Genomic DNA, 12,334 nt, shown 5'->3' with positions numbered 1-12,334 from the left:
AGGAACACTAAGTAGAGCCCCAAACAAGAACAACGTATTATAATTTCTCCGTCAAAACCTTCCAGCAGTTTCTGACAGTAGAAATGAGCAGAAATGTCCTTCGATTATTTCAGCATCAAACACGACAAGAAACAGAGTCTCTTTTTTTTATAAGAATAGGAAACACGGACAAGTGCAGGAACAAACGCTTTGTCCTACGCAGTAAAGCAACAAACGTGTTCCGCAACCATCTTTCCATTCGTCTGTCGCTATTTCGGGTTTTTTTTTGCATACATGTTTGATTCTCGTCAATAATTCTTTAAACAAGTCGAGGTGTGTCACGTTACTCCAAGTTACTGTACGTTACTACACAAGACAAGAATCATCATAAAATCCAAAATTACATGAAAGCTCCTAGAAGCTAGTTTTAAAATGATTATATGATTTCTTTCCAATGAATTTCCGAATACAGCTTCCGCTCGATAACTGGGCTTTGACGACAGTTCAGTTAGTGAGCGCCGCTCGATAACTGGACTGAGCTCCCGGAGCCGGAGGCTATTGTTATATTTTGTTTTGTTTACTGATTTGCAAAATGTGAGGTTAAATTTCGTTTATTTTTGACAGACAGCTGCTTTTTAACTGGACTTTGGTCCAGTTATTGAGCGCCCAGTTAAAAAGCAGTCCAGTTAAACAGCAGTCAGTTATCGAGCGGATGCTGTATTAACGTTTTGATTTATTATTATTGGGTTTTAATTCGATTAAAGTAGTATGCTAGTATCATACAAAAGTTTAATATTACTTATATGAATTAAAATTATGATTAGGGATATAAATTATAGAATGAGTTCAATTCACTTGCACGTTACAAACTTCTTAAACGAAGCTAAATTTCCACCCACCACTCGGAAAGCAATCACACACGTGGCAAGCATCACAATGTAGGACGCCGTCAACGAAACCGCAAACAGTTCCTGACCATTGAGTAACGTTATACAGGACACAAACAGATGGCTAAGTACAACATACCCGATGTGATAGTAGTTCTTCAGGTCGCAAGCATTGAAGAAGATCACACTCCAAAAGGTGTGCAGTAGAATCATACAGAGCGACTGGGCTGCGCTGATCACGATGAAGATGTTCGATCCGGCCTTCAGTCCCACCGTGGCCGGCCCAACCGAGTCGGCCAGAATGTTCACCAGCGAGAAGGCCCCACTGATGATGCCAAAACCCAACCCGCAAACGTACGACAGGATGTGCTTGTAGTCGGAAATGTGTATAATGTCGGTCACTTCCTGGAGGCCTCGTTCGGTTTTCCGCAGCAGCTTGTACATCAAATAGCGGAATGCTTCCTGGAAGGAACAACGGTGGGGTTAATGGATTGCTCCGGATAGAAAACCAGACTCACCTGAATGAACACGGAGCAGACCAGTCCGAATGCTATCTTATCCCGCAGGGGGTACACCGTGAACCAGACGGTCGAGGAAAACAGCAGCGAGACCAGCCAGAAGAAGGAAGCGGCTATCAGTATGATAATTCGGATGGGATCGTGGGCGATCGTGAGGGAGAACATCGCCAGCGGAGGCCCGAAGGCCAAGAAGGAACAGCCGAAGAATTCCACGACGGTCATGGTTTGAATTTGTTGCACTAAACTAATAAAACGCTAAAAACCTTAAAATTTTTGGAAAGTTTGTTTTGAAAACGGCAGAGATGACTAAACCTGTCAAACTAGATGCCACACACTTATTTGGAAAACGTCAAAACTCATTTTAACTCTCACACATAATCGCCCTTTTCAAATGTGACGCGAGAATTTCTGACAGCGGTTAACAAATTATCAGCACAAAATTTGTTAAAAATTGTTTACAGTTACCTTTGCAGAAGATCCGCGCAAAAATAATCACAACAGCGATAGTTTTTCGTAAATTTTGCAAAGTTTTCCACTTTTTCGTTCATTTAGTTCAGTCCCTCAGTTGTGGGAAGCGACTAGCCGCACGTACAGCCATCGGTCATACATATTTGTGTGATCGCCAGTGAAAAACTCCCCGCCGAAAAAAAAAAACAGTTCGCTTCCCCCTTCGCTGCTGCCGCTGAGCTATGAGCAACGCTGTTATGATGGATTACGAGTTCAAAATGAAGACTCAGCAGGAACGGGCCAAGGTGGAGGATTTGTTCGAGTACGAAGGCTGCAAGGTGGGCCGGGGAACGTACGGTCACGTCTACAAGGCGCACCGCAAGGAAAGCAACGACACCAAGGACTACGCGTTGAAGCAGATCGAGGGGACGGGACTGTCAATGTCGGCTTGTCGGGAGATTGCGGTAAAGTCTTCTGCTACGGGATTCAAGGCTTGATAGTGATGTATTAATGGGAATCGTTTCTTTCAGTTACTGCGAGAGCTGAAGCATCCCAACGTGATCAACCTGATTAGGGTGTTCCTATCGCATACGGATCGGAAGGTGTGGCTACTGTTCGATTACGCCGAGCATGATCTGTGGCACATTATAAAATTTCATCGGGCGGCAAAGGCTACCAAAAAGCCAGTTATGGTACCGAAAGGAATGGTCAAAAGTTTGCTCTATCAGATATTGGATGGCATTCATTATTTGCACAGCAATTGGGTTTTACATAGAGATCTGGTAAGTTTAATAGATGATTATTTTAACGCCAAATCTTTTTATTAGCCCAGCTAAACATGTACTAATCGGAGCATTTAATTACAGAAACCTGCCAATATTCTAGTGATGGGAGAAGGAAACGAGCGAGGTCGTGTCAAAATCGCTGACATGGGCTTTGCTCGGTTATTCAACGCTCCGCTGAAGCCACTGGCAGATCTTGACCCTGTCGTGGTAACGTTCTGGTATCGTGCACCGGAGCTGCTTCTCGGAGCTCGGCATTACACAAAAGCAATCGATATCTGGGCCATCGGGTGCATCTTTGCGGAATTGCTGACCTCGGAACCGATATTCCACTGCCGACAGGAAGATATTAAAACGAGTAATCCGTATCATCATGACCAGCTCGATAGGATCTTCAATGTGATGGGCTTCCCTCAGGACAAGGATTGGGAAGATATCCGAAAAATGCCCGAACACCACACTCTGACTAAGGACTTCAAGCGTTCTAAGTACGGTTTGCGTTCACAAATGAAGAAACCACATTCTAATGGAATTATTTTTACAGTTACGCCAACTGTTCACTGGTGAAGTACATGGAGCGTCATAAGATTAAGCCAGATAGCAAGGCATTCCACTTGCTGCAGAAACTTCTACTGATGGACCCAAATAAGCGCATCACTTCGGAGCAGGCCATGCAGGACCCCTACTTTTCGGAGGATCCCATGCCAACGGCGGACGTCTTCGCAGGATGCCCAATCCCCTATCCGAAACGCGAATTCTTGACTGACGAGGATCAGGACGACAAGGGCGAAAGCAAACGACAGCAACAACAGCAGCAGCAGCAACAGCAAGCAAATGTAAGTAGCAAAGCTCCAAACATATAACAACTTCAATAAATCTGTTACTTTCAACAGCAACAAGCTCAGCAAAATCAGCAACAACAGGCAAATGTAAGACAACTTACTTCATTTTAGCTTGAAGAGTATGTTAAATGAATTTTCATTTGTTTTTTTCAGCATCAGAACCAGCAGCAAAATCAACAACAGCAAGCAAACGTAAGTTAAGATCTTTTAAGGTCTTCTAGGCGTGGACAGTAGACACACGTTACTCGCTTGAACCCAATGTAAAAAGTTACTGATTACTTTTCTTTGATCTTCCAGCAACAAAACCAGCAATCCCAACAGCAGCAACAACAACAACAGCAGATGCAACAGCAGCAGCAACAACAGGCTCAGTCCAGTGGTATGGATCACAGTGCCGCCAAACGGGTACGAATGTCTGGCCCGAACGGTCAGCCGGGCAACGGTATGAACCAGCAGGACTACCAAGTTCAGCAGGCTCAGCAAGCTGCAGCAGCTGCTGCCGCTGCTCAACAGCAGCAGCAGCAGCAACAACAACAGCAGCAGCAGCAAATGATGTTCAACAATCCCCAGCAGGGTGGATTCCAGCAGCGGTATTGAGTCTCGTTGTGTGTCGTATATTAGAATAATCTAGGTAAGTCAACGTGTATTTGCAACTAATAATGAGCATAATCCATACAAACAACTATGCAGAATGTAAAGTAGTTCACTTAGAAAAATATTGGGAACCCTCCTAGCTGATTTCCGTTTTGATAAGTTGGTAGGATGGATTAAACGCCACTCCCGAACGAGACCATCTGTTAAGTGCAGGATTGTCCGACCGTTGAAACCTATCAGAGAATTAAGGTTCCGTTTTTCTTTTCTGGTTCGCATGCAAAAGGGCCTGGGCCTGCCACTAAGTGACGACAATGATGGGTGTTATATGAGTTCGCTGCCATACACCACATCAGCGCGGTCGGTCGTCATTGCGGTCGAGGTAGCACTTTACCACCGAACGACCAAGCGGTGCACTCGGTGCACTTGGTATTTTTTTTTTTTTTTTTTATAGAATGAGGAAACCTGTTGGTTAGCAACACCGTAGGAAAACCACATTCTGCACTACCTGACCTTGCTCCGCGGCACGCCCGTTAGGGATTACTTCGTAGAGGAGGGGGGGACTGTGCTTTCGCACTCACGCTCATCTGTCAGCCATCACACTCGGCATATCTCTAGGGGGCCAACTCGACTAACTGTTGGTCGGCCCGCCATTTCCTTTGGAGGTGGAGCACGTCGTACGCTTACGCGCCGGCTTCGCCTTGGTTTTGCTCAAAACCTTCTCTCTTTCTACGCGCCCTCTCTTGCCAACCGTGATCCAAGGTTTCACCTTCCCTTGGACCGGTTGATCACTGCTACCGCTCTTAGCAGTCTCGCCTCGGGGTTTCGGCTCTTTGCCCCGAGCCCGTTTCGCGACCGGCTTGGCGTTACTCGCACTACGCGGGCGTTTGCCACTCACCGGCCGCTCCACATCCATCGATCTCGGCCGTTTGGTTTGGGCCGAGATTTTTCCACTCTCTGCAGCCCCACCTGGCTGCACCTTGCACACACTCTCTGTGGAGGAGCGGTCCGTTTGCGTGGACCTCTCCTCTCTACCCGCACTACGATCAAACAGGAGATCGTACTCCCTCCGGGCCTGGGCGACCGAATCGCGGAGCCTCAGCAGACCTTTTTTAAGGTCTTTACTGATGTTGTTCCGCCCACTGGTGTATCCGATCAGCTCGTCGAGCTGTTCGGAGACCACCAGCAGCTTCGGAAGTCCATCCCTGTTGCGAGTCAGCGCACGCGTGAGCTCTGCTCCACTCATCTGCGTGTCCTCTATTGCCGACCCGACCCTCGGAGTGCCGTACTCCGACACTTGCGGGGATTCTACCCTCGACGCCTGCGTTGGTGATCTGACCAGTCCGCTTTTCGCGAACGGGTTGATCACCTCACCCTCCACGTTCTCAGATTCCCTAATCAAATACGTTTCCATCACTGCTGTAAGGGTCCCCCTTAGAGCCGCTATCCCTCACTGCCACTGAAGTAGTCGCCCAAGGATCCCGGTGGTTATCTATGCAAGCAGGGAGGCCACCCACGGGTTGGCACAGGCCCTTATGGGACCTGAGCTCAGAGCCAGGATCAGCGCAAATCAGGATACTTCAACTGAACCTACCTCCACCCAGTTAGTTTCCTAAGCTGGATACAGTTCGGGAACGTACTCTAAGGCCTTGCCAAGGTTTTATGGGACGGAAGGCGGCTCCGACATTAGCCCATCCGTCGTTTCAGGTCAGTGTCACCCGGCCCTACTAAGAGGATAGAATGCCGTCACCACCAGCACTCCTCTACTCCGCGGTCCTCTTAGAGCAGTGGTGCTCAGGCTGGAGGATACCGCGGGCCAAATTTGCAATTCGGGATCGACCTGCGGGCCGCATAAAACATCGATACACAAAAACAACAAAATGAACAATTCTTAAGCATATTTATTAAAAATCTGAACTGTTCAGAACTTGTGTAAGGATCAAACTTTATAATCTATTGCTCTTTGTGAAATTCAATTTAGATTCTAAGTTTGGTTGAGAAAAACGCTTGAGCTTCAAATTGAAATTCAAACATACAATTTAGAAGTTGCCCCTAGAATTGCCTTGAAGCCACTTCAAGAACTTGTCAAGCAGCTTTTACAAGAATTTCTTTTGAATCGCTCCAAAAAGGTTTGCTCAAATTTCTCCTGAGATTTCTTGTAGAGTTGTTCCAGAAGATTTTCGAGAAATTTCTTGAAGTTTCTTTTAGTTTTTCTAGAATTTTCTTGGAACACCTCCAAGAACTCCTCTTAGATTTGACTTTGGAACTGCCTTGAAGTTACTTCAGGAATTCCTCATTAATCGTTTCCAAGAATTTTTCCTAGAATAGCCTCCGGATTTTTCCGAAAAATTACCAGGGGTTTCTTGAAGATTTTAGTAAATTTTTTCCATAAGCCTCTTCTAAAGTTGATGAAATACTTCCTTATAAATTGCTTCAAACTTATTGTTCAAATTTTTCTCAGGAGTTCTAGACATCTTTTGTGTTTTGATGCAGTTGGTCCTGGAATCTTGTTTGTAGTTACTCCTGAAAATTCTCTTTTTGTTGTTCGAGGAAAGTTGTTTAAGAAATTCCTGTTAGAGTGGCACCAGAACATTTTTCTAAGAGATGCTCCTATAATTTCCATGCAGTATCGCCACAACTTTCTCATTGAGTTTCTTCAGATTTATTTACTCCAGGACGATTTGAGTTTCTCCATATATTTCGCTTAGAATTGCTTAAAAATTTTCTCCAATAATATTTCCTGGAGTTCCTCCAAAAATGTATCCAAAAGCTTCTCCAAAAGGGCACAGGAGACACTTTATGAATCTCGCCTGAGATTTTTTTCTTTAAGTTCGGTCAGGAGTTTCGCTTGGACAATTCAAATTGGATTCGTAAGTTTTGTTTCGAAAAATGTGTGAGTCTTATAATGGAAATTTAAACATGCAGCGAAAATTAAACAATATTGGCAACCAAGTTGAGATTTGTTGATAATTTTGTCAAAAACTTCGTGCTTTGTGTTTTTGTGTTCTTCGGGAAGGCGAAATGTGAAATATTTGCTCAGCGTTGCATCGACTGCGCTTGAAAACTGTAACTTTTTTTTAAATGATTCAAGATTGCATGTTTAACAAACTTTCATTTTATTCGTACCACTTATAAATAACTATAAGCTGGCTTTGTGACTTTGCTGAAATGCCGAAATATTTCGGAGTTGCGATTTCGGATCTTACTTGTTCTTTTTGTTTATTTACCATTTAATTTGTGTTCAACACTGTGCAAATCGATCAGCATTTTTTTGTTTGATTTCTTAATTAATTTAACGAGTTATTTCAAATAATCGTTCAAAAATTTCGATTCGTCCTAAAGTACTCCGTGGGCCGCATCTTAAGGCTTGGAGGGCCGCATGCGGCCCGCGGGCCGCAGGATGAGCACCACTGTCTTAGAGTGTACCATCTCATTGACCAGTAACGTCGCGCGCCAGTATATCGTAATCAGGAGCTTACTGACATCGCTCCTGATGTGCCCGAGGCACCCCTGGCTAGGCTGTGGCACTTTGGAAGCGGTGCCGGTTCGCTTGAACAGAGTTGATGCTTCCGGATGTGAAGGGATTTCTGAAGGGGCCCAGCAGAGCCCACTGCTGAACCCCCGCCACGCCTAGGCAAACCCCGCTTGAACAGTTCGTGTGCAGCGCACATGATGCTCGGTCACCTTGCGATGCCAAAGGTGGTGAGTCCTCACTGATGTTAGAACATGCTTCGCCTAAGAAACGCCATCTTAAGCTTCCACCGACGGTGCACTTGGTATGGCCAGAGCGATACGTAGTCCAGTGTGACAGTGTGCAATAACCCGAATGGGGGTTAATCCGTACCTACCGACCGGCTGGTGTCGATCGGGGCTGCCACTAGGTGACGACCACGATGGATGACATGGGAGCTCGCTGCCGTACACTACACACCAAATTTTTTTCGCTGAAAATCAGCAAAGTTTTGCTGAATTTTGCCGAGCTGAAATTTCAGCAATCCGTTCAGCAATAAAAATTACTGAAATTTTCAGCAATTTCGGATGTCATCGCGAATGACAGAAGTTTACTGAAAAAAATCAGCAAATTGTTGCGGATTGCTGAAAACTCAGTGATTTCGACCGGCGTGGGATTCGGCAGCACATTGCTGATGGATTTCAGCAAAAAAATCAAAATAATGAAAACCCGTTTTTAATTTTGGAATTAACTGATTTATTCGATTAACAAGGTAAAGATTTATTTGATTTTCAGTTTTATTGAAAATTGATTTAAAAAAAGTACAATATTTGTGGAAGTTGGATGAGTTGTTGGTAGTGAGACCGGATGCTTCAGAAGATCACGGGAATGTCGTTGGATCCGTTGATATTCGGATGCTTGCAATTGCGGACATTGTATCGTCTAAAAGAAGAAAGATACGAATATAATAACAGTTATTTGCGTTGAATATTGATACATACCTGCATGGAGGGATAGTACTGTTGAATCATGCATTTAAAACACTTTACAACGAAAACACTCCTCGAATAATACTGGATTTAGGCATCGATGGAATAAGTGGTGTACACAGCCATGTTTTTTTTCTATTTTGACAGGTGGCTGGTCGAGGTGGCGAGCTGTCGGAAAAAATTACTGAATTTTCAGAAATTCAGACGACTTTGCTGGCTTTCGGCAAACACAGTCGGTTTACTGATTTTTTCAGTAAAGTTCATGTTTGCTGATTGGGATTCAGCAAAGCATTTTGCTGAAATCTTAAATTGATTTTTGGTGTGTGCACTCTATGAAAAGTTACACCATGTTGAACTTTTTTGTGAGAGAAAAAAAGTTGCCTATCCCAAACATTTTGGCCACCCCCTGTACCTCCGTCTTTATCCCTGCATATTTCGGCTCGCGGCACGAAGCCGTTGCGGGATGCGTTGAGCTTTCAATAGAACTTCCGTGTTTCGTGGGGACGGCACAGCAGTTCCATTTCTTCGCACTCCGCTTCTTCTAGGCGGCGCTTTTACTCCCGAAACAGGCGGGTCTGCTGTTTCCGCTTCTGTTTGTAACGTTCCACGTTCTGTCGAGTCTTTTGCTGCAGCATTGCCACCCTCGCCGCGTTCTTCTCCTCCAAACCCGTTCTGCACTCTTCGTCGAACCATTCGTTCCGTCGATTTCGTTCCACGTACCTGGTGGTGCTCTCGGCTGCGTCGCTGATGGCTGCTTTCACTGTACTCCAGCAGTCCTCTAGAGGGGCCTCATCGAGCTCGCCCTCGTCTGGCAACGCGGCCTCGAGATTCTGCGCGTATGCTGAGGCGACATCCGGTTGTTTCAGTCGCTCTAGGTTGTACCGTGGCGGTCGCCAGTACCGTACATTGTTGATGACGGAGAGTTTTGGGCGCAGTTTGACCATCACCAGATAGTGGTTGCAGTCGATATTGGCGCCACGATAGGTCCTGACGTCGATAATGTCGAAGTGCCGTCCGTCAAACAGAACGTGTTCGATTTGAGATTCCGTCTGCTGTGGTGATCTCCAGGTGTAACGATAAGTTAGGCTGTGTTGGAAAAAGGTGCTACGTATGGCCATATTTTTGGAGGTGGCGGAATCAATGAGTCATAGGCCGTTTTCGTTCGTTTGCTGGTGTGCGCTGAACTTACCAATCGTCGGTCTGAATTCCTCCTCCTGGCTTACCTGAGCGTTTGAATCTCCTATGATGATTTTGACGTCGAGTACAGCTGCGATCGTACTCGTAAAATGCGTCCTTGTCATCATCAGTGCTTCCGGAGTGTGGGCTGTGCACGTTTATTATGCTGAAGTTGGAGAATCGGCCCTTGATCCTAAACCTGCACATTCTTTCGTCGATCGGTCACCAACCGATCACGCGCCTTTGCATATCACCCATCACGATGAAAGCTGTCCCCAGCTCGCGTGTGTTGCCGCAGCTCTCGTAGATGGTACGATTACCTCTAAACGTTCGCACCATGGATCCTGTCCAACACACCTCCTACAGCGCTACGATGTCAAACCCGCGGTCCTTCAGTAGATCGGCGAGTATGCGGGTGCTCCCAATGAAGTTGAGAGATCGGCAGTTCCACGTACCGAGTTTCCAATCGCAAGTCCTTTTTGTTCGCCGGGGTCGTTGCCGTTGGTATCGGTTCGTATTATTCTGTTGCTGATTTTCCGTTACAATGGTTTTTTTTACGGTTTGCTCCTAGGGCTTGAGCTTAGAGTCCTTCCCTGACACTCGGACGTAGATCAGCCGCCCCTAACATGGGGATCAGACGCTGTTGTGAGCCGCTCCTCCTGGAGAACAGACGCTCAGGTTTACCGAAGCAAACCCCCCCCCCCCCTTCCCTGTCAGCCTACGACCAAAGTTCCCACCGGGGTTGGTTACCCGATCTTCCCTAAGGTTGCTCATAGTTTCCGGCCGGTACCGCGTGGAGGTAGGGATAGGAGTTGCTGGGCAGAGGCTAGCTGATCACAATGGGATCTGAATTGCGCAGCATACCCAGCCTTTACCGTGCCACTGTATGAAGATCTACTAGTGAAAATAGTAGTTTACGCAACAAGGTGCAGAATGAAGATTTTTACAGCACGAGTCGTACATTTATCCAACGAGGCTTGCCGAGTTGGATAATTATGACGAGTGCTGTAAAAATCGAGTTCTGCACCGAGTTTCGTACAACGCTTTTTGCAATTTCATAAACTACCACTTCAGGATAGTTTTTATCAAAAATTGTTCACCTAACTGCACACCGATGTTCATAGTCATGTTTAAGAAAATCTGATCATAGCAGGTTATACTGTGCAGTTGTCACATTTTTTCAAACCTGCGTCCCGAAACCATCAAGAATTTGATCAAAACTGAAAACAGTGCTGTAATGGTTCATTACGCAACGCAAATCAGTGCAGTAATGAACCATTACAGCACTGCTAATTTAGTGTGGGAAAGTAGGCCTTTTCCTGGCAGATTGGCATGCGGTAAAACAGCCTATTACGATGAGAAATTGCAAAATAGTAGTTTACGCAACAAGGTGCAGAATGACGATTTTTACAGCACGAGTCGTACATTTATCCAACGAGGCTTGCCGAGTTGGATAATTACGACGAGTGCTGTAAAAATCGAGTTCTGCACCGAGTTGCGTACAACGTTTTTTGCAAGTTCATAAATTACCGCTTGAGGGAAGTTTCAAACAAAACTTTTTCATCAAACTGCATACTGATGCTCATAGACATGTTTAAGAAAATCTGATCATAGCAGGTTATACTGTGCAGTTGTCAAAATTTTTCAAAACTTCATCCAGAAAGCATCAAGAAGTTGATCAAAACTGAAACAGTGCTGTAATGGTTCATTACGCAACGCAAATCAGTGCTGTAATGAACCATTACAGCACTGTCAATTTGGTGTGGGAAAGTAGGCGTTTTCCTGTCAGATATGCGTGAGGTAAAACAGCCTATTACGATGAGAAATTGCAAAAAATAATTTACGCCGATTTCGATCCCAACAGGCTCAATACCGCACTATGGCCAAAACTGCGGACTGGCCAAAACTGAAGCTTCTACCCTATATGGTGCCCTAAATCTCTCCTGCAATCTCCCAATCACACTGTTATATACCCGAATGCTAAAGTGACGTCATTACATCCGACTCTCCAACCCTTTTCGTATGATCCTAAACGCCTCTGCAATCTATCCCATCTGCTACCTGAACTCTGATGTAGTCTACGATCGATGTGCTATCCATCATCCGAAGAACAATGCCTCCAGACGCAAACAAGCTGTCTAGATTGGCTATTGTAGTACCGGCTATCGGATGGTTTCGAATCAGGATTGTAGTTTAATAGGGAGCGGTGTAGTCCTCTGGAGAACTCTCCAAGAGTCCGTGCTTAGATCGTTCTGGGTGTCTATGAATGTCATAATCTCCTCATTGGATTTCGATCTTGAAATACCTATCCTTTTCGTCAACCGCTAAGAGCTTTCCCTCGTACACTTGATTGCTGAAAGTTAAATATGCTCTTTAATTAATCCGCTGTGGTCTGATCAAGGCGATTAATTACCGCGATGTTTGTTTTATTGCTATCGATTTTACTGCTGTTCCCTTCATCTCGACTACCTTATTGATTATCGTGTCCTGAACCATTATTTGGTTGTTAGAGTTGCCGTTGAGTAGTCCTTTGGAATTATTCCTATTCGTTCTTGGTTTGTAGCTTCCGTGTAAAGTAACTTTTGAGAAGTGGAGTGTGATTTCCCTGCCCTGGACCCCACTAACTAGACCTGCTTCTGAACTTTTCGATGTTTCTAACTGCAAAGTCTCAC

The 12,334-nt window shown here is 45.3% G+C and overlaps 2 protein-coding genes across 2 annotated transcripts; one reads left to right on the top strand and one right to left on the bottom strand.

Moving 5' to 3' along the window:
* Positions 1 to 699: 699 nt before the first annotated feature.
* On the bottom strand, positions 700 to 1,715 carry LOC115258583 (gamma-secretase subunit Aph-1-like). Its single transcript, XM_029858819.1, has 3 exons — positions 1,697 to 1,715; positions 1,385 to 1,628; positions 700 to 1,328 (listed from the first exon to the last, which is right to left on the bottom strand). Exons 2-3 carry the CDS (start codon positions 1,604 to 1,606, stop codon positions 831 to 833), a joined length of 720 nt encoding a protein of 239 aa, XP_029714679.1. The 5' UTR covers positions 1,607 to 1,628; positions 1,697 to 1,715; the 3' UTR covers positions 700 to 830.
* Positions 1,716 to 1,827: 112 nt separating this feature from the next.
* On the top strand, positions 1,828 to 4,375 carry LOC115254019 (cyclin-dependent kinase 8). Its single transcript, XM_029859049.2, has 7 exons — positions 1,828 to 2,295; positions 2,362 to 2,613; positions 2,698 to 3,101; positions 3,158 to 3,449; positions 3,507 to 3,542; positions 3,609 to 3,647; positions 3,753 to 4,375. The coding sequence occupies exons 1-7, from the start codon at positions 2,074 to 2,076 to the stop codon at positions 4,050 to 4,052; spliced, it is 1,545 nt and encodes a 514-aa protein (XP_029714909.1). The 5' UTR covers positions 1,828 to 2,073; the 3' UTR covers positions 4,053 to 4,375.
* The last annotated feature ends 7,959 nt before the right edge of the window (positions 4,376 to 12,334 follow it).

Source organism: Aedes albopictus, chromosome 2 (genome assembly GCF_035046485.1).
Source record: "Aedes albopictus strain Foshan chromosome 2, AalbF5, whole genome shotgun sequence".
NCBI classification, from domain to species: Eukaryota; Metazoa; Arthropoda; class Insecta; order Diptera; family Culicidae; genus Aedes; species Aedes albopictus.
Note: the sequence above shows the minus strand (reverse complement) of the source record. Positions and strands in the feature narration are given on the sequence as shown.

What these genes read in the sequence shown, in the direction of transcription:
- LOC115258583 (XM_029858819.1), bottom strand. Translation starts at nt 1,606, where the DNA reads ATGACCGTCGTGGAATTCTTCGGCTGTTCCTTCTTGGCCTTCGGGCCT. An exon ending in TCTGCTCCGTGTTCATTCAG is followed by an intron (nt 1,329 to 1,384) that starts GTGAGTCTGGTT and finishes TGTTCCTTCCAG; the next exon opens with GAAGCATTCCGCTATTTGAT.
- LOC115254019 (XM_029859049.2), top strand. Translation starts at nt 2,074, where the DNA reads ATGAGCAACGCTGTTATGATGGATTACGAGTTCAAAATGAAGACTCAG. An exon ending in AAGGACTTCAAGCGTTCTAA is followed by an intron (nt 3,102 to 3,157) that starts GTACGGTTTGCG and finishes TTATTTTTACAG; the next exon opens with TTACGCCAACTGTTCACTGG. An exon ending in ATCAGCAACAACAGGCAAAT is followed by an intron (nt 3,543 to 3,608) that starts GTAAGACAACTT and finishes TGTTTTTTTCAG; the next exon opens with CATCAGAACCAGCAGCAAAA.